The 25,984-nt window shown below is 48.6% G+C and overlaps 1 protein-coding gene across 5 annotated transcripts in view; it reads left to right on the top strand.

Moving 5' to 3' along the window:
- The window catches only part of MYLK (myosin light chain kinase), a 1,073,187-nt gene that overhangs the window by 937,906 nt on the left and 109,297 nt on the right, over positions 1-25,984 (top strand). For all 5 annotated transcript variants that reach the window (XM_063934067.1, XM_063934064.1, XM_063934063.1 and 2 more), the window contains 3 exons: positions 2,785-3,087; positions 3,405-3,437; positions 5,465-5,558. In XM_063934067.1, the coding sequence (XP_063790137.1) occupies positions 2,785-3,087; positions 3,405-3,437; positions 5,465-5,558 (430 nt within the window). The remainder of the gene's footprint in view (positions 1-2,784; positions 3,088-3,404; positions 3,438-5,464; positions 5,559-25,984) is intronic.

Below are 25,984 nucleotides of genomic sequence, written 5' to 3'. Positions count from 1 at the left end.
GGAGGAGCCGCTCTCTCCTCTCTGGTCCTCCCCTTTTCCCTGTGTGACTGGTGCTGTGATTCTGCTGCAGCTTTGCCATGCCCAGGTAAGTAAATTGTAATTAGTACTATATCAGCCTCTCCCTCTCTATTTCTCCCTATCACCCACTCCCATTCACCCTCTTCCTCACACCTTCTAACTCTCACTATCACCCTCTATCTCTCCCTGTCACCCTCGGCCCGTCATCCTCTGTCACATCTATCCACCGCTCCGCCCACATCTGCGTCCCGCCTAACCCCCATGGGGCTCTGCCCATTTTGTAAGAGCCGGGCCCCACAATTTCTGATGGCAGCCCTGGCACAGGGGTTCTCAAACTATGGGCCATGGCACCCTTGGGTGCCTCGGGACACTTGCATTGGATTGGTGGTCCAGGAGCAATTCAAATTATTTATGGTCAATGTAATAGGCAAAACCAGTGTTTGTGGCTTTGAATCATAAAACATGTGGACAAACAGAAACAAATCTCTTTCCTCACCACATAACTAAACCTAAGGAGAAGTTTTTTGTTACTCTAGGGCATCGTGATTCAAAAAAGTTTGGGAACCACTGGCCTAACATGTAAGTGTGTGCACGTACGTGTGTTAGGCAATATAGATTGTAAGCTCCACTTGGGCAGGGACTGATGTGAATGGCCAGATATTCTCTGTAAAGTGTTGCAGAATGTATGTGCACTATATTAACTGGTAATAACTGGTGATAAATAATAATGATGCCTACATTCTCAGTATGTCATCCCTCTATATTAAGTTTGAGGTTGACCAAATGCCCGAGGGATGGCTGCTGGGTAAGTAAAGTATGTTGTGAAAATGATATGTTAATTGTATGTTTGTATGTGTTTTATGTCAACACAGGGGCTTCAGACTATAGGGCTGTACTGATGGGGAGATGTGGAGGGAGATGTGTACTGAGCGGTCTAGCCCAGACCGCTCAGCACACATCTCTCCCCCCGCTCAGCACAGCGCGATGTACTGAGCTTGGGCGGACGGACGGGCGCTCATTTCATCCATCGGTGAAATGAGCGACCTGCCAATCTAGCACCAGCGATAGCGATGCGCGGGACCGCACATCGCTGTCGCCGGCACCCCTACACATGGAGCGATGTTCTAAGCAATCTAGTCAGATTTCTTAGAAATTAAGTGATCTTCGCTCTGTGTGTACCCCCCTTAAGACTGCTGTTCCTGTTACTCGCTCTGTGGTGCTAATTGTCTGTTTATGGCATTTTTCTAAAGCTCTGTGATGTAAAAATGACGTGGTAGATTTGGGCTAAATAGGAAAGCAGTGTCCAGTTTTAGGTTAGCTTTTGGTTAGATTTAGATCTGTTTTATATCAAACTTGGACAACATCGATGTCGGTTTACACATGACACTTAAAACCGATAGATAGTAAATGAGTGATTTTGACACAACATCAATGTTGATCGATTTTCAGCAGTTTACAAACTGACCTTTAGTAAATTTACCCCCAGGTGTGCTGATAGCTCGAGTCCACAACCGTTCGTAAAAGTATGTAAGCTGTTATTATCATTGTTTATTGCATTGCTGTGGGATTTTTTTTTTTTTTTTCGGAATGAAGTATTTAGGAACTACAAATCTTTAAAAAGCAGGGAGTCAACATATATCCATTTTGATATTTTTTGTAAAATATCACAGGGTATTGGCCCTCATTCCGAGTTGTTCGCTCGCTAACGCTAAGCCGCCACCCTCTGGGAGTGTATCTTAGCTTAGCAGAAGTGCGAACGAAAGGTTCGCAGCGCTGCTACAGAAAAAATTGTGCAGTTACAGAGTAGCTGCAGACCTGCTCCTACCTTGCGATCACTTCAGACTATTTAGTTCCTGTTTTGACGTCACAAACGCGCCCTGCGTTCGGCCAGCCACTCCCCCGTTTCCCCAGCCACTCCTGCGTTTTTATCTGGCACGCCTGCGTTTTTCAGCACACTCCCCGAAAACGGTCAGTTACCTCCCAGAAACACCCACTTTCTGTCAATCACTCAGCAAACAGCAGTGCGACTGAAAAGCATTGCTATACCTTGTGTGAAACTGCATTGGCTTTTGTGAAAGTACGTCGCGCATGCGCAGTGCGCACCATACGCATGCGCAGAAGTGCCGATTTTTAGCCTGATCGCTACGCTGCGAACGGCAGCTAGCGATCAACTCAGAATGACCCCCATAGAGTATTAGTTAACTGGGACAGAGCAATATTTTGCAGATCGCTGTTGATGTTTGCAAAAAATCAAGGCTAAAAAGTATATAAAAACTTATTGGGTTCTGCATGGTAAAAGCTGATACATCCATCCAGTTAGACAAAAAAAGTGGTGACATAATGTTGTTTTTACATCTGATACATGGCACAAGTTTCTCTTTATATAACTAGCTCTGGTTTATCTGCCATCTCTGACTCATCCATCTCATTAATTACTGGGGGAGAAAGGTTCCCATGGCTCTGCAAGACCTGCTATACGGGATTCCCTTTAATGAAGGGAAGGGGTAGATGTCTATTGGGTCATTAACACATTATTTTAAGATCTCTATCTCTTTACAAGACCTGAAGTGTCTTTTGTGCTGAAAATTTTCACGTAGCTCTTGCACAATTTTAAAAGTCTGTTAATCACTAATTTGTAGTCTGTGACTTATTTTTTTGTTTAATTGTTTGCTTTTTGGGTTTAAAAAAAATTGCCATTGTAGCCTGAAATGAAGTCATTGGAAAGCACGGAAGAACTGTTACCCTAATTCTCCCTGGTTCTTGCAGATAAACCAGACCCTCCAGCTGGACAGCCTTGTGCCTCAGAAATGAAGGGTTCTGCTCTTACCCTGTCATGGTATGGCCCAACCTATGATGGAGGCAGTGTGGTAGAGTCCTATACTGTGGAGATATGGGACTCTGGAGACAAGATTTGGTCTGACCTTTCACAATGTAGAAGTACTTCCTTCAACATAGAGAATTTACTACATGACCGAGAGTACAAATTTCGTATACGAGCCACCAACGTGTATGGAACTAGCGAGCCCAGCCAGGAGTCTGAACCAGTTGCCTATAAGGAGAAGAAAGAAGGTAACACAATAAAAGTCAAACAACAATTTGTAGGGACGTAATAGAAAACTAATAAAATGTTTAAAGTTAATTTTTCTCCTAGGATAATTTGCAAATTTCAGTTATATTTATTTTCCTATTAATCATGTTAACTAGCAGTATAGTTATCCTCTGATTCATACTTTTAGTACCTTTTCTCACCTCAAGTACATGACAGCAGTTACATTTAAATACAATCCTTGTTTGTATTGAGTATGATGACATTTTTTATATGAAGAGCCTATACGTACCTCCATGTGTACAACACTTAATTATGTTTTCTTACTCTATGTCTGTAGAAACTAAAGAGGAGGTTGAAGTTTCAGATGATGGTGAGTTCTAGATTGTTACTATTACATTGTCTAGAAGTCCTTGATTGTAATAGTCCTGTATCAACAGTATAACATTACAGATAAATCTATTGTTGAACACATTTCATAATACAATACAGAAACATCTCTTACTATTGAGGATGTAATTTCCCTTGCATATCTCAGGTTAGAACATAGAACTTAAGCTGGGTACACACAGGAGCAATGGCATTCGTTCCGACATCGGAAAAAATGTCTGTCAGCCCCACTTGTGTATACACAATGGAGTGACATTAATCAAGGATGGAACGATCATGTTACGTCCTTCATTACAAAATTGCAGGACACTAGCGATATCGCTCGGTTTGATGTGCAGCACAACAAACTAAGTGTCTGTTGCTAGCAACCGTGGGAGCGCTCAAACCCCCGTTCACACTCATTGATCTAGGCGATATGTGGCTACTAATCAGCATATTGTGCTGACATCGCTCCAGTGTGTATCCAGCTTTAGATACCTGCCCTATACTGAGAAGTGTGTACAGTATGTAAAGACTGGGTGGTTTGGAGTGATTGAGAACCAAATGCATCATGATGGCTGGAGATACAGGGCTGTGGAGAGTGCTAAATAGACTAGGTGAGAGGAGGGAACCCCTGCCTGATAGTTATCTCATGGCTGGCTGACATTTCGAAAAACCGCCTAAAGCAGACCACAAACTATATTAGCAATAATCTATGAATTGGTCCTATATCCAGTGCTGCAAGTATGGCGGTACGGTGTACCGGTAAGAAACTCCCAGCCTGTACGCAGCACCGCTGGGCCACCACCTTGCAGACACCGGTGCCACACTCCTGCCCCCCCCCTTCCCAGTCAGACCGGCTTGCTGGTGTAGCGGCTCCTTTCTGAGCCTGGCGGCTGCGGCGTGTACACAAATGCCGATTCGTGAGCCAATTAGAGCTCATGGACTGGCAGCCAATCAGGAGCTGCTGCTGCCGGAACGTGAGCTCTGATTGGCTCGCAGACCGGCACCAGATCTCAGTGAGATACAGGCCACTTCCGCCATGGGAGGAGACCTCACCGGAGTCGGACTGAGGGCAAGAGAGATGTCGGAGAGGCACATGTTGCGCTTTCCTCTCTCCTCTTTCCCTGTCAGCAGCAGTAGCAGACAGTGCCGGTCCCAGGCAGCAGCAGCAACAATGGTGAGTTGCACTGCTGGGGGCATATCTGGCACTGTGGGGGCAGATCTGGCACAGTGAGAGCATGTGTATCTGGCACTGTGGGGGCATATCTGGCACTGTGGGGGCATGTGTATCTGGCACCATGGGGGCATTACTGGCACCATGGGGGCATGTGTGTCTGGCACTGTGGGGGCATATCAGGCACCATGGGGGCATGTTTATCTGGCGATGTGGGGGCATATGTGTATCTGGCAATGTGGGGGCATATGTGTATCTGGCACTGTGTTGGCATATGTGTATCTGGCACTGTGGGGGCATATATGTATCTGGCACTGTGCGGGCATATTTGTATCTGGCTCTGTGCGGGCATATCTGGCACTGTGGTGGCATGTGTATCTGGCAATGTGCGGGCATATGTGTATCTGGCACTGCACTATTGGGGTCATATGTGTATCACGCCCCCTTTTTATTGGCCACGCCCCATGTGGCATGTGACCATGCCCAGCGCACACAGTACCACTTTTTCTACTTGCACCACTGCTTATATCACTGGCGTATCTATAATGGGTGCAAGGTGTGCGGTGCACACGGGCCTCTTGGTCCAGGGGGGCCCACACCCTGCACCAATTAAGTTATACTTGCCACTCCGTCAGCCCGGCGCTGGCTGCAGAGCTGCAAATATCACTGGAAAACTTTGCATTTTCAGGTGATTCGCGCATGCGCAATAGAGATGTCCCCAGGAACACAAGACCTGTGCATGTGCAATAGACTCTGACACAACTGCACCACCTAATAAATGAATAAATAAATTATAAAAGACATTTTAGATAGTTAGAGATTATTTGTTGATTGTTAATTTTTTTTTTTTGCAGAGGAGAAAGAATCTGAGGGGGAATACAGGAATGTCATCATTAACACCACTCAGAAAGTGGCCGACTTTTACGATGTAGAGGAGCGTCTGGGAACGTAAGTACAATAATACTGTGTCATTCTAATTGTGTGCAGTAGATACATTACACACATCGCATTTGCCCTGTGTGCGCACCTTCTACATATATCCCAAGTGGCTGCATATTCCCCCGCTGACGGCCGCTCCTCCCACTCCCGCTCCCCTTTGCCTCTGCGCCCGCAGCCCCAAGCTCTTAGGTCCCGCTGGTCGCTGCATATTGTCAGCGACAGCACTGGCCAGTAAATCCCCCGTGTGCTGCGCAGTGTACAGAGGGAGTGAGCTCTGAGTCCGGAGCCGGCAGTAGCGCAGGCAGAACGGAGAAATCATGTAAGTGCCTACACACTACACTACTCTACACTATACTATACTACACTACAGTACACTTCACTACATTACAGTACACTACACTACACCCTAAGGGTAGGGGCTCTACCTGGCGTAATGTGTGTTAGGGGCTCTATAAGGGCTCTACCTGGCAAAATGTGTGTAAGGGGATCTACCTGGCGTAATGTGTATGAGGCGATCTACCTGGCGTAACGAGTCTCTACCTGGCGTAACGTGTCTCTACCAGGCATAGCGTGTATACAGTGGACTACCATGGCATAATGTGTGTAAGGGGCTCTACCTGGCGTAATGTGTGTAAGAGACTCTACCTCGCGTAACATGTATGAGGGGATCTACCTGGCGTAACGAGTCTCTACCTCGCGTAATGTGTATAAGGTGCTCTACCATGGCATAATGTGTGTAAGGGGCTCTACCTGGCGTAGAGTGTGTAAGGGACTCCTCTGTGGTGTAATTTGTGTAAGTGGCACTACTGTGTACTGTGATTTGAATAATGGACACTACTGTGTGGTGTAATGTGATTTGGTACTATTCTGTGTCCACGCCCTTTCCCCATGAAGCCACACCCCATATCTTTTTGGCGCGCGCCTTCGGCGCGCACTAGCCCTATTTTACATGGGGGGGCACCAATTCTCTTTCTGGCCCATGGCACCAAAATGTCAAGTTACGGCTCTGATGCTAAGATCGCGCCCCTCCACATCTCACTGTTTGTTATGTCACGTAACAGATTTATAGTTCCTTAGACAGAGTTTACATTACATTGTAATAATACTTAAACATTTGGGACTGTGGGTAGTTGCCTCAAAATTAGATGGGTGGATAGGTTTGCCGACAATCTCTCTGGACTTATTCCTCAGCTGTGGTTGATCTGGTCTTACATCTTTGTTTGATCAATAAACTCAAAAGACATGGGGGTATATGCAATTGCGGTCGAATTGCCGCAAAAGTCGAAAAACGGGGCATTTTCAACAAAAAAAACATGTCGAATTGGATTCGACAATGCAATACAGTACTTTTTGACAAAAAAACTGACGTTTCAGATTCGACTTTTTGCAATTCGACATTTTTAAAATTCGACATGTCTGCAGTTGTAAAAATGCGGCTTTTCGACAAAAGTATATTCAATTGAAGAATGTCGATTCGACAACAGTGCTTTTCGACAGTAATTTCGTCAATTTCATTCCACCTCACTTTGCTGGCGGAATCTAATAAAACATTTTAAAAACATGTTTTTTTTGTGTTTTTTTATTGCTAATAGCATATCTATTTATATTAGAAGGGATTATGTACTTGGTTTGTCTATTAGGAGACACAAGTATTATTTATATATTTTTTAAAAGATTTTTTTTTTTTAACTGACTAATAGAGAGAGCATGGTTTACAGTGGAAAGGGGTGGGAATGGGTTAAAATCCTGAAAAAAAAAGTGTGGGGTCCCCCCTCCTAAGCATAACTAGCCTCCGGCTCTTTGAGCCAGTCCTGGTTGTAAAAATACGGGGGAGAGATTGACAGGGGATCAGTGGCGGATCTTGCCACGGGCAAGCAGGACTTTTGCCCGGGGCGCCGCCTTCCGGAGGGCGCCGGCGCCATCCGGAGGGCGCCGCACCATGGCAAGATCCTCCACTGTCAGTGTGCGCCCCAGCAGTGTCCCCCCGCTGTGCCCCCCCTCCCACTGTGAGAAGGGAACCAGACGCTACGCGTCTGGTTTCCCTTCGTGGCGCTGGTCCTCCCCCGCTCTGAAGGGAATCAGACGCTAAGCGTCTAGTTTCCCTTCATGGAGAGGACCTTTGGTGTGCGGTGCGCGATGACGTCATCGCGCACCGCACAGCATTGTGGCATAGACGCTAGGGGTCATAATTGACCTCTAGTGCCTATGCTGTGCTATGGGAGAGACGTCATGACTGACGTCTCTCCCATTGATCCGAGGAGAAGAGCGGCGCCGGTCTGCAGGGCCTGGAAACAGGAGCGGGGTACAGTAAGTATACTTTTTTTTTTTTCTTTTTTTTTTCCAGCGGCGCTACAAATGGGGGGCGTGACTGACCACGCCCCCATGTTAAGCCACGCCCCTAACTTTTGCCCGGGGCGCCGCAAGGGCAAGAACCGGCCCTGCAGGGGATCCCCCGTATTTTTAGAACCAGCACCGGGCTCTGCGTCCGGTCCTGGTGCAAAAAATACGGGGGACAAAAGACGTAGGGGTCCCCCGTATTTTTAACACCAGCACCGGGCTCCACTAGCTGGAAAGATAATGCCACAGCCGGGGGACACTTTTATATCGGTCCCTGCGGCCGTGGCATTAAAACTGCCAACTAGTCACCCCTGGCCGGGGTACCCTGGAGGAGTGGGGACCCATTAAATCAAGGGGTCCCCCCCCTCCAGCCACCCAAGGGCCAGGGGTGAAGCCCGAGGCTGTCCCCCCCATTCATGGGCTGCGAATGGGGGGCTGATAGCCTTGCGTCAAAGAAAAGAATATTGTTTTTTTCAGCAGAACTACAAGTCCCAGCAAGCCTCCCCCGCAAGCTGGTACTTGGAGAACCACAAGTACCAGAATGCGGGGGGGGGAAACGGGCCCGCTGGTACCTGTAGTTCTACTGCAAACAAAATACCCAAATAAAAACAGGACACGTACACCGTGAAAGTAAAACTTTATTACATACATGCCGACACACACATACTTACCTATGTTGACACGAGGTTTGGTCCACTTCTCCAAGTAGAATCCATGGGGTACCTGAAAATAAAATTATACTCACCAAAATCCAGTGTAGATCTGTCCTCTTCTTTTTTGTAATCCATGTACTTGGCAAAAAAACAAACCGCATACCCGATCCACGCACTGAAAGGGGTCCCATGTTTACACATGGGACCCCTTTCCCCGAATGCTGATACCCCCCGTGACTCCAGTGGTTCTCCAAGTACCAGCTTGCGGGGGAGGCTTGCTGAGACTTGTAGTTCTTCTGCAAAAAACAATATTCTTTGATTTTACACAAGGCTATCAGCCCCCTATCCGCAGCCCTTGGATGGGGTGGACAGCCTCGGGCTTCACCCCTGGCCCTTGGGTGGCTGGAGGGGGGGGGGACCCCTTGATTTAAGGGGTCCCCACTCCTCCAGGGTACCCCGGCCAGGGGTGACTAGTTGGGGATTTAATGCCACGGACGCAGGGACCGGTATAAAAGTGTCCCCCGGCTGTGGCATTACCTCTCTAGCTAGTGGAGCCCGGTGCTGGTTTAAAAAATACGGGGGACCCCTACGCTTTTTGTCCCCCGTATTTTTTGCACCAGGACCGGACGCAGAGCCCGATGCTGGTTCTAAAAATACGGGGGATCCCATGTCAATTTTTCCCCCGTATTTTTACAACCAGGACCGGCTCAAAGAGCCCGAGGCTGGTTATGCTTAGGAGGCGGGACCCCACGCAATTTTTTTTAGGCTTTTTTAACCATTTTTGTGCCGTCCGAAAAGTCGAATCCAGGACGCACTTATCCGTCAATTGGTCCGTTTTTCGACAACGGGACTGTCGAATCCGTTTTTTATTGAATATGACGAATTCCGGCACCCGCCGGCCGGAATTCGACGGTCGAATTGTGTCGAATTTAAAAACGGGCGAAAAAAAGCCGCAATTCACCCAGAATTGCATATACCCCTATAAATCTACACCTAAAAGGTCTTCAGTCAGTAGGTCGACCAATAATGGTCGACGTGTAAAAGACAGTTCAAAAGGTTGACATGGTTGAAAGGTCGACACAGGTTTTTATTATTTCTTTTTCCCCCCATTCTTTCTACTTTTTCATACTTTACCATCCACGTTTACTACGACTGGAAATAGTAACCTGTGCTGAGCAAAGCGGTAGCAGAGCCAGGCACCTTGCCCGAAGCATGGCGAGTGAAGCAGTACACTAATGGGGCATGTTTGTGGCAGAAAAGTGACAAAACACCCAGAAAAACAAAAAAAAATGGTGTCTACCTTTTTTGTGTTGACCATTTCCATGTCGACTTTTTGATCCTGTTGACCTTTTGACCCTTGTCAACTTTTTCTACTGTCTACCTATTCTGTGTCGACCTTTTGATCCTGTTGACCTTATGCATGTTGACCATTAGTGGTTGACCTATTGACTGTAGACCATTTTAGTGTAGACCTAATAATCCACACCCATTAAAATGTATCCACTGATCCTCTTAATGACATGGAAAATGGTAAGCAATATTCATGATTTTAAAGAAATACCTTATACTGTATATATCTAAGTAAACCTAAAACAAAAACATATTTAATGGGTTACTACAGAAAGGAACAAGCAGCTTGAGGCTTGCTAGACATTCTGGGCCAGATGTACTAAGCCTTAAAAAGTGATAAAGTGGAGAGTGATAAAGTACCAGACAATCAGCTCCTAATTGCCATGTCACTGACCATGGGGCAGATATATTAAGCTTGAAGAAGTGATAAAGTGTAAGGAGATAATGCACCAGCCAGTCAGCTCCCAACTGTCAAGTTACAGGCTGGGTTTGAAAAATTACAGTTACGGGCTGACTGGCTGGTGCATTATCACCTTCCACTTTAGCACTTCTCCAGGCTTAATACATCTGCACCCCCTGTTTGAAATATGACACTTAGGAGCTGGTTGGCTGGTAGCTTATCACACTCCACCAGGAGTTAAAGTGAGGGGGAACAGGGTGGAACTGAGTTACACCACCCATAATGGCAGGTGGAACTACAGATGTGTCCTCTTATATCCTTGCTGCAGTCACGCTAAACGTCGTGCCATGCCGTGGCGGGACTCGGTAGCGCAGAGAGTCGTTTTTTTCTTACATGCAAAATAATGTAATATGACGCACAAGCAGCTTCTGGTGATTAAAATGATATGCAGCATGTCTATATTGTGTGTAACTGCAGGTCTATCTGCATCCGAAATGCCACGTACAATGTTTTCCATGAAAATACTGTAGCATAGCATTTTGAATGCAAATACAGTCATAGTCCCACACAGAATATAGGGGGTAATTCTGACCCGTTCGCTCGCTGCGTTTTCTCTGACGTCCTAGTGGATGCTGGGGACTCCGTCAGGACCATGGGGATATAGCGGCTCCGCAGGAGACAGGGCACAATAACAAAAGCTTTAGGATCAGGTGGTGTGCACTGGCTCCTCCCCCTATGACCCTCCTCCAAGCCTCAGTTAGATTTTTGTGCCCGACGAGAAGGGTGCAATCTAGGTGGCTCTCCTGAGCTGCTTAGAATAAAAGTTTATGTTAGGTTTTTTATTTTCAGTGAGTCCTGCTGGCAACAGGCTCACTGCTACGAGGGACTTAGGGGAGAGAAGAAAACTCACCTGCGTGCAGGATGGATTTGCTTCTTAGGCTACTGGACACCATTAGCTCCAGAGGGAGTCGGAACACAGGTCTCACCCTGGGGTTCGTCCCGGAGCCGCGCCGCCGACCCCCCTTACAGATGCCGAAGTTGAAGAGGTCCAGAAACAGGCGGCAGAAGACTTTCAGTCTTCATAAGGTAGCGCACAGCACTGCAGCTGTGCGCCATTGTTGTCAGCACACTTCACCAACAGTCACCAACTGTCACTGAGGGTGCAGGGCGCTGGGGGGGGCGCTCTGGGCAGCAATGTATTATACCTTTTATGGCTAAAATACATCACATATAGCCCTTGAGGCTATATGGATGTATTTAACCCCTGCCAGATCTCACAAACTCCGGGAGAAGAGCCCGCCGAAAAGGGGGCGGGGCCTATTCTCCTCAGCACACGGCGCCATTTTCCTGCTCAGCTCTGCTGTGAGGAAGGCTCCCAGGCTCTCCCCTGCACTGCACTACAGAAACAGGGTTAAAACAGAGAGGGGGGGCACTTATTTGGCGATATGATTACATATATAAAAATGCTATAAGGGAAAACACTTGTATAAGGGGTTGTCCCTGTATAATTATAGCGTTTTTGGTGTGTGCTGGCAAACTCTCCCTCTGTCTCCCCAAAGGGCTAGTGGGGTCCTGTCCTCTGTCAGAGCATTCCCTGTGTGTGTGCTGTGTGTCGGTACGTGTGTGTCGACATGTAGGAGGACGATGTTGGTGAGGAGGCGGAGCAAATTGCCTGTATTGGTGATGTCACTCTCTAGGGAGTAGACACTGGAATGGATGGCTTATTTAGGAATTACGTGATAATGTCAACACGCTGCAAGGTCGGTTGACGACATGAGACGGCCGGCAAACAAATTAGTACCTGTCCAGGCGTCTCAGACACCGTCAGGGGCTTGTAAAAACGCCCATTTACCTCAGTCGGTCGACACAGACACGGACACTGACTCCAGTGTCGACGGTGAAGAAACAAACGTATTTTCCTTTAGGGCCACACGTTTCATGTTAAGGGCAATGAAGGAGGTGTTACATATTTCTGATACTACAAGTACCACAAATAAGGGTATTATGTAGGGTGTGAATAAACTACTTGTAGTTTTTCCTGAATCAGATAAATTAAATGAAGTGTGTGATGATACGTGGGTTTCCTCCGATAGAAAATTATTGGCGGTATACCTTTTCCCGCCAGAAGTTAGGGCGAGTTGGGAAACACACCTTAGGGTGAATAAGGCGCTCACACGCTTATAAAAACAAGTGGCGTTACCGTCTCCAGATACGGCAGCCCTCAAGGAGCCAGCTGATAGGAAGCTGAAAAATATCCTAAAAGTATATACACATATACTGGTGTTATACTACGACCAGCAATCGCCTCAGCCTGGATGTGCAGCGCTGAGGGGGCTTGGTCGGATTTCCTGACTGAAAATATTGATACCCTTGACAGGGACAAGATTTTATTGACTATAGAGCATTTTAAGGATGCATTTCTATATATGCGAGATGCGCAGAGGGATATTTGCATTCTGGCATCAAGAGTAAATGTGATGTCCATATCTGCCAGACGACAGTGGTCAGGTGATGCAGATTCCAGACGGCACATGGAAGTATTGCCGTACAAAGGGGCGGTCCATCGGACCTGGTGGCCATGGCAACAGCTGAAAAATCCACCTTTTGTTACCCCAAGTCACATCTCAGCAGAAAAGGACACAGTCTTTTCAGTCTCAGTCCTTTCGTCCCCATAAGGGCAGGCGGGCAAAAGGGCCAGTCATATCTGCCCAGGGGTAGAGGAAAGGGAAGAAGACTGCAGCAGGCAGCCCATTCCCAGGAACAGAAGCCATCCACAGCTTCTGCCAAGTCCGCAGCATGACGCTGGGGCCGTACAAGCGGACTCAGGTGCGGTAGGGGGTCATCTCAAGAGTTTCAGCACGCAGTGGGCTCACTCACAAGTGGACTCCTGGATCCTACACGTAGTATCCCAGGTGTACATTGGAAATTCGAGACGTCTCCCCCTCACAAGTTCCTGAAGTCTGCTTTACCAACGTCTCCCTCCGACAGGGAGGCAGTATTGGGAACAATTCACAGGCTGTATTCCCAGCAGGTGATAATCAAAGTACCCCTTCTACAACAAGGGAAGGGGTATTATTCCACACTATATTGTGGTACTGAAGCCAGACGGCTAGGTGAGATCTGAAATATTTGAACACTTACATACAAGCGTTCAAATCAAGATGGAGTCACTCAGAGCAGTGATAGCGAACCAGGAAGAAGGGGACGATATGGTGTCACTGGATATCAGGGACGCTTACCTACATGTCCAAATTTGCCCTTCTCACCAAGGGAACCTCAGGTTCGTGGTACAGAACTGTCACTATCAGTTCAGACGCTGCCGTTTGGATTGTCCACGGCACCCCGGGTCTTTACCAAGGTAATGGCCGAAATGATGATTCTTCTTAAAAGAAATATGGACGCTTTCCTGATAAGGGCAAGGTCCAGAGAACAGTTGGAGGTCGGAGTAGCACTATCTTAAGTAGTTCTACGACAGCACGAGTGGATTCTAAATATTCCAAAATCGCATTTTTTTCCGACGACACGTCTACTGTTCCTAGGGATGATTCTGGACACAGTCCAGAAAAGGATGTTTTCTCCCGGAGAAGAAAGCCAGGGAGTTATCCGAGCTAGTCAGGAACCTCCTAAAACCAGGAAAAGTATCAGTGCATCATTGCACAAGCATCCTGTGAAATCTTCAGATGCATCAGCGGATAACCCTGTCTCCAAGGACAAGGGTGTTTCTTCTGCGGTGGCTGCAGAGTGCTCATCTATGAAAGGGCCGCAGATTCGGCATTCAGGACTGGGTCCTGGTGACCACGGATGCCAGCCTGAGTGGCTGGGGAGCAGTCACACAAGGAAAAAATTTCCAGAGAGTGTGATCGAGTCTGGAGACTTCTCTCCACATAAATATACTGGAGCTAAGGGCAATTTACAATGCTCTAAGCTTAGCAAGACCTCTGCTTCAAGGTCAGCCGGTATTGATCCAGTGGGACAACATCACGGCAGTCGCCCACGTAAACAGACAGGGCGGCACAAGAAGCAGGAGGGAAATGGCAGAAACTGCAAGGATTCTTCGCTGAGCGAAAAATCATGTGATAACACTCTCAGCAGTGTTCATTCCGGGAGTGGAAAACTGGGAAGCAGACTTCCTCAGCAGGCATGACCTCCACCCGGGAGAGTGGGGACTTCATCGGGAAGTCTTCCGCATGATTGTAAACCGTTGTGAAAAACCAAAGGTGGACATGATGGCGTCCCGCCTGAACAAAAAACTAGATATTGCGCCAGGTCAAGGGACCCTCAGGCAATAGCGGTGGACGCTCTGGTAACACTGTGGATGTACCAGTCAGAGTATGTGTTCCCTCCTATGCCTCTCATACAAAAAGTACTGAGAATCATAAGAGGGAGATGAGTAAGAATGATACTCGTGGTTCCGGATTGGCCAAGAAGGACTTGGTACCCGAAACTTCAAGAGATGTTCACGGAAGACCCGTGGCCTCTACCTTTAAGAAAGGACCTGCTCCAGCAGGGGCCTTGTCTGTTCCAAGACTTACCGCGGCCGCGTTTGACGGCATGGCGGTTGAACGCCGGATCCTGAAAGGGCATTCCAGATGAAGTCATCCCTACCCTGGTCGAAGACAGGAAGGATGTAACCGCAAAACATTTTCACCGCATTTGGCGAAGATATGTTGCGTGGTGTGAGGCCAAGAAGGCCCCTACAGAGGAATTCCAACTGGGTCGTTTCCTACATTTCCTGAAAACAGGACTGTCTATGGGCCTAAAATTAGGGTCCATTAAGGTTCAAATTTCGGCCCTGTCGAATTTCTTCCAGAAAGAACTGGCTTTAGTGCCTGACGTTCAGATGTTTGTAAAAGGGGTACTGCATATACAGCCTCCTTTTGTGCCCCAGTGGCACCTTGGGATCTCAATGTTGTTTTGAGTTTCCTAAAGTCACATTGGTTTGAACCACTCACCACTGTGGACTTAAAATATCTCACATGGAAGGTGACGATGCTATTAGCCCTGGCTTCAGCCAGGCGTGTGTCAGAATTGGCGGCTTTATCATATATAAAGCCCTTACTTAATTTTTCATTCTGACAGGGCAGAATTGAGGACTCGTCCTCAATTTCTCCTTAAGGTGTTTTCTGTTTTTCACATGAACCAACCTATTGTGGTACCTGCGGGTACTAGGGACTTGGAGGACTCCAAGTTACTTGACGTTGTCAGGGCCCTGAAAAATATGTTTCCAGGAAGACTGGAGTCAGAAAATCTGACTCGCTGTTTAGCCTGTATGCACCCAACAAGATGGGTGCTCCTGCTTCTAAGCAGACGATTGCTCGCTGGATTTGTAATACAATTCAGTTTACAACATTCTGTGGCAGGCCTGCCAAAGCCAAAATCGGTAAAAGCCCATTCCAAAAGGAAGGGGGCTCATCTTGGGCGACTGCCCGAGGGGTCTCGGCTTTACAACTTTGCCGAGCAGTTACTTGGTCAGGGGAAAACACGTTTGCTAAATTCTACAAATTTGATACCCTGGCTGAGGAGGACATGGAGTTCTCTCATTCGGTGCTGCAGGGTCATCCGCACTCTCCCGCCCGTTTGGGAGCTTTGGTATAATCCCCATGGTCCTGACGGAGTCCCCAGCATCCACTAGGACGTCAGAGAAAATAAGATTTTACTTACCGATAAATCTATTTCTCGTAGTCCGTAGTGGATGCTGGGCGCCCATCCCAAGTGCGGATTGTCTGCAATACTTGTACATAGTTATTGTTACAAAAATCGGGTTATTCTTGTTGTGAGCCATCTTTTCAGAGGCTCCTTCGTTGTTATCATACTGTTAACTGGGTTCAGATCACAGGTTGTACGGTGTGATTGGTGTGGCTGGTATGAGTCTTACCCGGGATTCAATATCCTTCCTTATTATGCACGCTCGTCCGGGCACAGTATCCTAACTGAGGCTTGGAGGAGGGTCATAGGGGGAGGAGCCAGTGCACACCACCTGATCCTAAAGCTTTTGTTATTGTGCCCTGTCTCCTGCGGAGCCGCTATATCCCCATGGTCCTGACGGAGTCCCCAGCATCCACTACGGACTACGAGAAATAGATTTATCGGTAAGTAAAATCTTATTTTAACGCAGCAGAGTGAACGGGTCCCTGCTGCGCATGCACTGGCACCATAGTGCGCCGGCGCATGCCAGACACCAAAGGCCGTAGCAGGGATGCGATCGCCTCTGCCTGATTGACAGGCAGAGGCGATCGCTGGACGGGAGGGGGCGGAACGGCGGCGATTGGCCGCCGTTTCGTGGGTTTGGTCTGGCCAACGCAGGCGTGGCCACACCGAACGGGGGGCGGGTCGCAGCGGCTGCGTGATGTCACACACTGCCGCTGCGGGCCGGGGACCGATGGGTAGCTCCCGGCCAGTACGCTAAAACTGCGCTGGCCGTGAGCTACTCTTGAAGAGTGCAAAGGCATCGCCGTTGTGCGATGCCTTTGCACTTCTGCGAGGGGGGGCCGGACTGACATGCGGGGCGGGCTAGCCCTGTGCTGGGCGTCCCCCCCGCATCTCAGGGAAGATCAACTCGGAATGAACCCCATAGGCATGCTGCATAGTATTTTAATTACATTACATTACTTTGCATCTAAGATGCATTTTCGGGGGAAAAATGAAAAAAAAAAAAATACTTGGCGCAACTGAGTCACATGGCACTCACGTGTTATGTGTAACATGACTTGTAGCGCATGGCTGGAGAGACCTAGAGAGAAATCTCTAGGTCCGGGAATTTGCTGGAAGGACACAGGGCATGGAGCTGCTGGAGGGTCATGATCAGTGAGCTGCTGGAGTGACAGATGCAGAGATGTGTATAAGGAGCACTTTTGTGGGCATTATGTGTATAAGTGGCACTATTGTGGGCATTGTGTAGGGGACACTACTGTTGTGGCCATTAAGTGTAAGGAGCACCACTACTGTGGGCACTGTATGTAATGTAAATAAGGGCCACTACTGTTTGTTGTAACGTGAATAAGGGGCACTACTACTGTATGTGGTGTAATATGAATCAGAGCCACTAAATGAGGTGTATAGTGAAAAAGATTGTTCTACTATGTGGCATAAATTTCATGGGGGGGGGGGGGGGGTACTATTGTGTGACCACCCCCTCCCGTCCAGCAACCGCCTCTGCCTGTCAGTCAGGCAGAGGCGATCGCAAGGCAAAGACAGCCGTTGCCTGTCAGCCATGCGCCGGCACATGAGCAGTTCTGACCTGATCACTGCGCTGCGAAGATCTGCAGCGAGCGATCAGGTCAGAATGACCCCCAAAGTTCTTATTAAGAAGATGTACTGATCGAAGCATCCTGTGTAAGGTAATGAGATTTTCAAATACCGGTGCCAAATTGTTAAACCGCTGATAACTAATAACAAAGGAGACATTATACACTCTACAAGCACTTTTTGTGCATCAGTGCTTTAGCGATTATTGCCCTCATTCCGAGTTGTTCGCTCGCAAGCTGCTTTTAGCAGCATTGCACACGCTAAGCCGCCGCCTACTGGGAGTGAATGTTAGCCTAGCAGAATTGTGAACGAAAGATTCGCAAAATTGCGAATAGACATTTCTTAGCAGTTTCTGAGTAGCTCGAGACTTACTCTGGCACTGCGATCAGTTCAGTCAGTTTCGTTCCTGGTTTGACGTCACAAACACACCCAGCGTTCGCCCAGACACTCCCCCATTTCTCCAGCCACTCCTGCGTTTTTCCCAGAAACGGCAGCGTTTTTTCACACACACCCATAAAACGGCCAGTTTCCACCCAGAAACACCCACTTCCTGTCAGTCACACTCCGATCACCAGAACGAAGAAAAAACCTTGTAATGCCGTGAGTAAAATACCAAACTACTTAGCAAATTTACTTGACGCAGCCGCAGTGCGAACATTGCGCATGCGCAGTTAGCGGAAAATCGCACCGATGCGAAGGAAAATAACGAGCAAACAACTCGGAATGAGGGCCCAAGTGTCTCTTCTAAAAAATGACAGTGTTTAAAATTTAAATTGCTGGATACATAACCCTAAGGCAGAAAACTGTTATGCAGCATCAGTGCATGGTGAAAGAAGTTTTACAGTTCCCACAATAAAAATAGTTTATTGGGTCTAATTCAGACCTGGTCGTAGCAGCAAATTTGTTAGCAGATGGGCAAAACCATGGCCCTCATTCCGAGTTGATCGGTCGCAAGGCGATTTTAGCAGAGTTACACACGCTAAGCCGCCGCCTACTGGGAGTGAATCTTAGCTTCTTAAAATTGCGACCGATGTATTCGCAATATTGCGATTACTAACTACTTAGCAGTTTCAGAGTAGCTCCAGACTTACTCTGCCTGTGCGATCATTTCAGTGCTTGTCGTTCCTGGTTGACGTCACAAACACACCCAGCGTTCGCCCAGGCACTCCCACCGTTTCCCCGGCCACTCCTGCGTTTTTTCCGGAAACGGTAGCGTTTTCAGCCACACGCCCCTGAAACGCCGTGTTTCCGCCCAGTAACACCCATTTCCTGTCAATCACATTACGATCGCCGGAGCGAAGAAAAAGCCGTGAGTAAAAATACTTTCTTCATAGTAAAGTTACTTGGCGCAGTCGCAGTGCGAACATTGCGCATGCGTACTAGGCGGATTTTCACTGCGATGCGATGAAAAATACCGAGCGAACAACTCGGAATGAGGGCCCATGTGCACTGCAGGGGGGGCAGAGATAACATGTGCAGAGAGCGTTAGATTTGGGTGGGTTATATTGTTTCTGTGCAGGGTAAATACTGGCTGCTTTGTTTTTACACTGCAAATTAGATTTCAGTTTGAACACAACCCACCCAAATCTAACTCTCTCTGTACATGTTATATCTGCCCCCCCTGCAGTGCACATGGTTTTGCCCATCTGCTAACAAATCTGCTGCTACGATCAGGTCTGAATTAGGCCCATTGGTGGTCATTCCGAGTTGTTCGCTCGCAAGCTGCTTTTAGCAGCTTTGCACACGCTAAGCCGCCGCCTACTGGGAGTGAATAGTAAATAGTAAAATTGCGAACGAAAGATTAGCAGAATTGCGAATAGACAGTTCTTAGCAGTTTCTGAGTAGCTCCAGACTTACTCGGCAACTGCGATCAGTTCAGTCAGTTTCGTTCCTGGTTTGACGTCACAAACACTCCCAGCGTTCGCCCAGACACTCCCCCGTTTCTTCAGACACTCCCGCGTTTTTCCAAGAAACGGCAGCGTTTTTTCACACACACCCATAAAACGGCCAGTTTCCGCCCAGAAACACCCACTTCCTGTCAATCACATTACGATCACCAGAACGAAGAAAAAACCTTGTAATGCCGTGAGTAAAATACCTAACTACATAGCAAATTTACTTGGCGCAGTCGCAGTGCGAACATTGCGCATGCACAATTAGCGGAAAATCGCTGCGATGTGAAGAAAATTACCGAGCGAACAACTCGGAATGAGGGCCATTGTGCATTATCTTGTTTTATAAATTAAGTGAAAACTACTGTATACCACGTAGACTATTGAGAATTTCACATGAGTCAACCGTAATTGCACGGTACTAGGTCTGAATGTGGATATTCGTCCATATGTACAGTTTTATGCATCTATGTGACCACCCCTATCAATCCACTTGTTCAAATTAGGGATGGACATCACATTGCGATGGTTCACAACCATTGATGTTTTCATTACGATGACAGTGGTTTTACCATTTGATAGTGACGTTCCAAAGTTTGCAGCCATCAAATGGTAAATATTTGATAGTCCCACCCCCGGACGGTGCTGCAAACAGGGCTTTTTTTGTGCATACGCAAATAATATGATTTTTTTTCTATCAAATTCTTTTGATGCAGCGGTCCATTACCATCACATAGAAAGATTTGATGGCAGAAGCCAAGCCATCATTTCATAGTGGGCTTCTGATGTCTATTACTAGTTCAAATAGCCATCAGGGGGACACTCTGATAGAGGTGGGGGTCGGCCTACTTCTACCACCCGCCGATACTTCACAAATTGAAATGGGGTCCTAGCCCTACCGGACACAGCTACTGCCTCAAAGTGAAAGAGCCAAGAGGGCTCCTGTCTTACCGCTGGCCGCAGTTACTGCCTCAAATGTAAGAGCATAAAGGACCCTGGTCTTACCGCCTACCCTGCTCGCAGGGTTGTGTCTTTGCCACAGGTTACTATTCCAAATAGTTTGTGACATGAACCCAGGGGCTTATGGGAAAGGTCCTCTTCACGAAGGGAAACTAGACACTACCCTGCTCGCAGCTACTGCCTCCACAAAATAAAATTTGTTATCCATCACATGTGATGTTATGTTATCACGCCACTGGAGGACTAGCCCTGTGCTGGGCATCCCCCTGCATGTCTGAGTAACTGATCGTAGCCGTGCAAATATCAACTCTGAATTAGGCCCAATGCTGTGTGTGCTAAGCTGAAGAGAGTATGCTGTGTGTGTGCAGGGCTGTGGAGAGTATGTGCTGCATGTGTGCAGGGCTACAGAAAGTGTGTACTGTGTGTGTCCAGGGCTGCAGAGAGTGGGTACCTTGTGTGTCCAGGGCTACAGAGAGAGTACTGTGTGTGTTCAGAGCTGTAGAGAGTATGCTGTGTGTTTGCAGGGCTGCAGAGAGCAGGGACGTGCAGTCAGGGGAGGCAGTGCCTCCCCCGTCATTAATGATTAAAATAATATAAAAAAGATACTTATGACACATATTCTGTGTCATAAGTAATTTCTTTATCTTATCCTAATAATTTTAAGCCTAAAAAGTAGTTTGGGAGGCACTGATAACAGTGCCTCCCGTTAACTATAGGAACTGGTTAAAGTGGGAGGGGCGGGGCCAAGTACTGGGCTGTCAAAGCCCATTGAAAACTGGAGCAGAAAGCGGCACTTATCCAAGTGCCTCATTGACAGGGGAAACCCGCCCCTGTCAGCGAGGCAGATGTGATTGGACAGCGGATCCAGGCTGGATCCGCTCGTCCAATCACCCGAAGAGGCAGCAGGACCCGGCGCTACTGTGTGGAGCTGTCACCACAGTTACAGTAGCGCGGCGGGGTGAAGAGGCAGCGGGACCCGGAGTTGAAGCCAGTGCTGGCCGCGTAAACAGCAGACCGAGGAGGGCGCTGCTGCGGACCTACATCGCCGCAGCCGCCCGCTGTGCCTGGATGCCGCTGGGTGTCCGCCTGCTCCCAGCCCTCCCGCGATGCTAGGGAACTGGGGGAGACAGTGGCGGATTGCCCCCCCCCCTCCTGTCCTCTGAGCAATGTGCCCTCAATGGTGTGACCTCCCGCTCCCAGCCCTCCCGCGATGCCAGGGAACTGGTGGAGGCAGTGGTGGATTGCCCTCCCCCCTGTCGGAAGGGTCCCGCGGTGCCAGTGTGGAACAAGAGACCCTGAAGGGGCCATGGCTGCCCGCTGCTGCACTACTGGAGCAGGTACCGCCCGCCGCTCACCGCCGCCAGCCACCTGCTGCTCACCACCACCAGCTGCCCACCGCAGCCACCTGCAACAAATGGCAGTCAGAGGGACCTCACCGCCGCTGCCCATTGGTGCCTCCGCCGACCACAGTCAGGTAATGTTCCCCTGCTGTCACCCTCTCTCCCTGTCGTTACTGTCCCTGTCCCTATTGTCACTCGCTCTCTCCCTGCTGTCACTGTCGTCACTCTCTCTCTCCCTGCTGTCACTGTCGTCACTCTCTCTCTCCCTGCTGTCACTGTCGTCACTCTTGTCACTCTCTCTCTCCCTGCTGTCACGCTCATCACTCTCTCTCTCCCTGCTGACACTGTCGTCACTCTCTCTCTCCCTGTCGTCACTCTCTCTCCCTGTCCCTGCTGTCACTCTGGCTGTCCCTGCTGTCACAATTTCAGCTCATTCAGTGTGCTATAATGTGAATTTCGGCTCATTTAGTGTGCTACAAGGTGAATTTCAGCTCATTCAGTGTGCTACAATGTGAATTTCGGCTCATTCAGTGTGCTGCAATGTGAATTTCGGCTCATTCAGTGTGCTATAATGTGAATTTCGGCTCATTTAGTGTGCTACAAGGTGAATTTTGGCTCCTCCTGTGTGCTATAATGTGAATTTTGGCTCATTCATTGTGCTACAATGTGAATTTTGGCTCATTCAGTGTGCTGTAATGTGAATTTCGGCTCATTTAGTGTGCTATAATGTGAGTTTCGGCTCATTCAGTGTGCTACAATTTGAATTTCGGCTCATTCAGTGTGCTACAATGTGAATTTCGGCTCATTCAGTGTGCTACAATGTGAATTTCGGCTCATTCAGTGTGTTACAATGTGAATTTCAGATAATTCAGTGTGCTACAATGTGAATTTCGGCTCATTCAGTGTGCTACAATGTGAGTTTCGGCTCATTCAGTGTGCTATAATGTGAATTTCGGCTCGTACCATATGCTATAATGTGAATTTCAGCTCGTACCGTGTGCTATAAGGTGAAAGGGACACGCCCCCTTTTGGGTGACCACGTCTCCTTTTCTGGAGCAAGCGCGTGCCTTCAGCGTGCATAATTGCGTCCTTGTCTTTTCCATAACCCCACTTCAAAATTTCAACTTCGACCAATATATATTCTCAGTGCTTCCCCAGCCAGTGACCTCACCGCACGCCACTGGCAGAGAGTATGCTGTGTGTGTCCAGTGCTGCGGAGAGTGTGTACTGCTTGTGCAGGGCTGCGGGAGGTGTGTACTGCGTGTGTGCAGAGCTGCAAAGTGTGTACTGTGTGTGTCCAGGGCTGCAGAGAGAGTACTGTGTGTGTGCAGAGCTGCAGAAAATGTGTACTGTGTGTGTGTGTGTGTGTGTGTGTGTGTGTGTGTGTGTGTGTGTGTGTGTGTGTGTGTGTGTGTGTGTGTGTGTGTGTGCAGGCCTGCAGAGAGTGTGTACTGCATGTGTGCAGGACTGCAGAGAGTGTGTACTGTGTGTGTGTGCAGGGATGCACAGAGAGTGTACTGTGTGTTTCCAGGGCTGTAGAGAGTGTGTACTGTGGGGGTCATTCCGAGTTGATCGCTAGCTGCATTTGTTCGCTGTGCAGCGATGAGGCAAAAAAATGGCACTTCTGCACATGCGTATGCGGCACAATGCGCACGCGCGACGTACTTTTACAACGAACAATGTAGTTTCACACAGGGTCTAGCGAAGCTTTTCAGTAGCACTGCTGGCCGCAGATTGATTGACAGGAAGTGGGCGTTTCTGGGTGTCAACTGACCGTTTTCAGGGAGTGTTCAGAAAAACGCAGGTGTGCCAGGAAAAACGCAGGCGTGGCTGGGCGAACGCAGGGCGTGTTTGTGACGTCAAAACAGGAACTAAACAGTCTGAAGTGATCGCAAGCGCTGAGTAGGTATTGAGCTACTCCAAAACTGCACAGATAAACTTTGTAGCCGCTCTGCGATCCTTTCGTTCGCACTTCTGCTAAGCTAAAATACACTCCCAGTGGGAGGCGGCATAGCGTTTGCACGGCTGCTAAAAACAGCTAGCGAGCGAACAACTCGGAATGACCACCCGTGTGTGCAGAGCTACATAAATGTGTGCAGGGCTGCAGAGAGTGTGTACTGCATGCGTGCAGGACTGCAAAGAGTGTGTACTGCGTGTGTGTGCAGGTATTCACAGAGGCCCTCATTCCGAGTTGATCGGTCGCAAGGCGAATTTAGCAGAGTTACACACGCTAAGCCGCCGCCTACTGGGAGTGAATCTTAGCTTCTTAAAATTGCGACCGATGTATTCGCAATATTGCGATTACTAACTACTTAGCAGTTTCAGAGTAGCTCCAGACTTACTCTGCCTGTGCGATCAGTTCAGTGCTTGTCGTTCCTGGTTGACGTCACAAACACACCCAGCGTTCGCCCAGGCACTCCCACCGTTTCTCCGGCCACTCCTGCGTTTTTTCCGGAAACGGTAGCGTTTTCAGCCACACGCCCCTGAAACGCCGTGTTTCCGCCCAGTAACACCCATTTCCTGTCAATCACATTACGATCGCCGGAGCGAAGAAAAAGCCGTGAGTAAAAATACTTTCTTCATAGTAAAGTTACTTGGCGCAGTCGCAGTGCGAACTTTGCGCATGCGTACTAAGCGGATTTTCACTGCGATGCGATGAAAAAGAACGAGCGAACAACTCGGAATGAGGGCCAGAGTGTGTACTGTGTGTGTGCTGGGCTGCAGAGAGTATGCTGTGTGTGTGCAGGGCTGCAGAAAATATGCTGTGTGTGTGTAGGGCTGCTGTGAATATGGGCCCTCATTCCGAGTTGTTGGCTCGTTGCCGAGTTTCGCTATTTTGCGATTAGTCGCTTACTGCGCATGCGCAAGGTTCGCAGAGCGCATGCGGGTAGTTATCTAACTCAAAAGTTAGGTATTTTACTCACGGCATAACGAGGATTTTTCATCGTTCTGGTGATCGGAGTGTGATTGACAGGAAGTGGGTGTTTCTGGGCGGAAACTGGCCGTTTTATGGGTGTGTGCGGAAAAACGCTGCCGTTTCTGGGAAAAACGCGGGAGTGGCTGGAGAAACGGGGGAGTGTCTGGGCGAACGCTGGGTGTGTTTGTGACGTCAAACCAGGAACGAAACTGACTGAACTGATCGCAGTGGCAGAGTAAGTCCCGAGCTACTCAGAAACTGCAAAGAAATTTCTATTCGCAATTATGCGAATCTTTCGTTCGCAATTCTGCTAAGCTAAGATACACTCCCAGAGGGCGGCGGCCTAGCGTGTGCAATGCTGCTAAAAGCAGCTAGCGAAGAGAGTGTTTACTGTGTGTGGATTCAGGGCTGGAAACAACAGGGGACTGCAGAGAGTGAGTGTGCAGGACTGCCTGGGGCTATGGAGACACTGCATTGCTGCCAGTGCCAAACATTAGAGATGGCAGTCAACCACAGTCACTGATAGGTAGATGGGGGCCTGCCTAGTTTGTCAGTCCCGGGCCCAGCAATTTCTCAGACGTCCTAGAGGATGCTGGGGACGACATCAAGACCATGGGGGTATAGACGGGATCCGCATGAGACATGGGCACTCTAAAGACTTTTCATTGGGTGTGAACTGGCTCCTCCCTCTATGCCCCTCCTTCAGACCTCAGTTTTTAGAAATGTGCAGAGGTCAACTGGATGCACTCTGAGGAGCTCTACTGAGTTTCTCTGATAGGACTTGTGTTAGGTTTTTTATTTTCAGGGAAATCTGCTGGCATCAGACTCCCTGCTTCGTGGGACTAAGGGGGCAGAAGCAGAACCAACTTCCTCAGAGTTTCATGGCTCTGCTTCTGGCTGACAGGACACCATTAGCTCCTGAAGGGAACTGAACGCTAGCCGTGTCTAGATGCTCACTCCCACAGCACGCCGTCACCCCCCTCGCAGAGCCAGAAGTCAGAAGACAGGTGAGTATGAGAAGAATGATCTTCAATCAAGTAAGTGACGGCTGAGGTGCGGCGCGGCTGGCGGGAGCGCAGCGCGCCATTGCTGCCCATACACACAGGCACTGCAGGGTGCAGGGCGCGGGGGGGGGGGGGCGCCCTGGGCAGCAAGAGAAATGCCTCAAACTGGCTAAAAGGGGGCATAAGATGCCGCAGCCACACCTCTACCCCCACCAGTATAAATAATAGGTCATATACTGAGTGTAAGGACGCGCCATTGTGGGGGCAGAGCTTCTTCCTCAGGCAGCCAGCACACTACTCAGCGCCATTTTCTCTCTCTCTCCTCAGGCTGCAGAGA

Source organism: Pseudophryne corroboree, chromosome 7 (genome assembly GCF_028390025.1).
Source record: "Pseudophryne corroboree isolate aPseCor3 chromosome 7, aPseCor3.hap2, whole genome shotgun sequence".
NCBI classification, from domain to species: domain Eukaryota; kingdom Metazoa; phylum Chordata; class Amphibia; order Anura; family Myobatrachidae; genus Pseudophryne; species Pseudophryne corroboree.
Note: the sequence above shows the minus strand (reverse complement) of the source record. Positions and strands in the feature narration are given on the sequence as shown.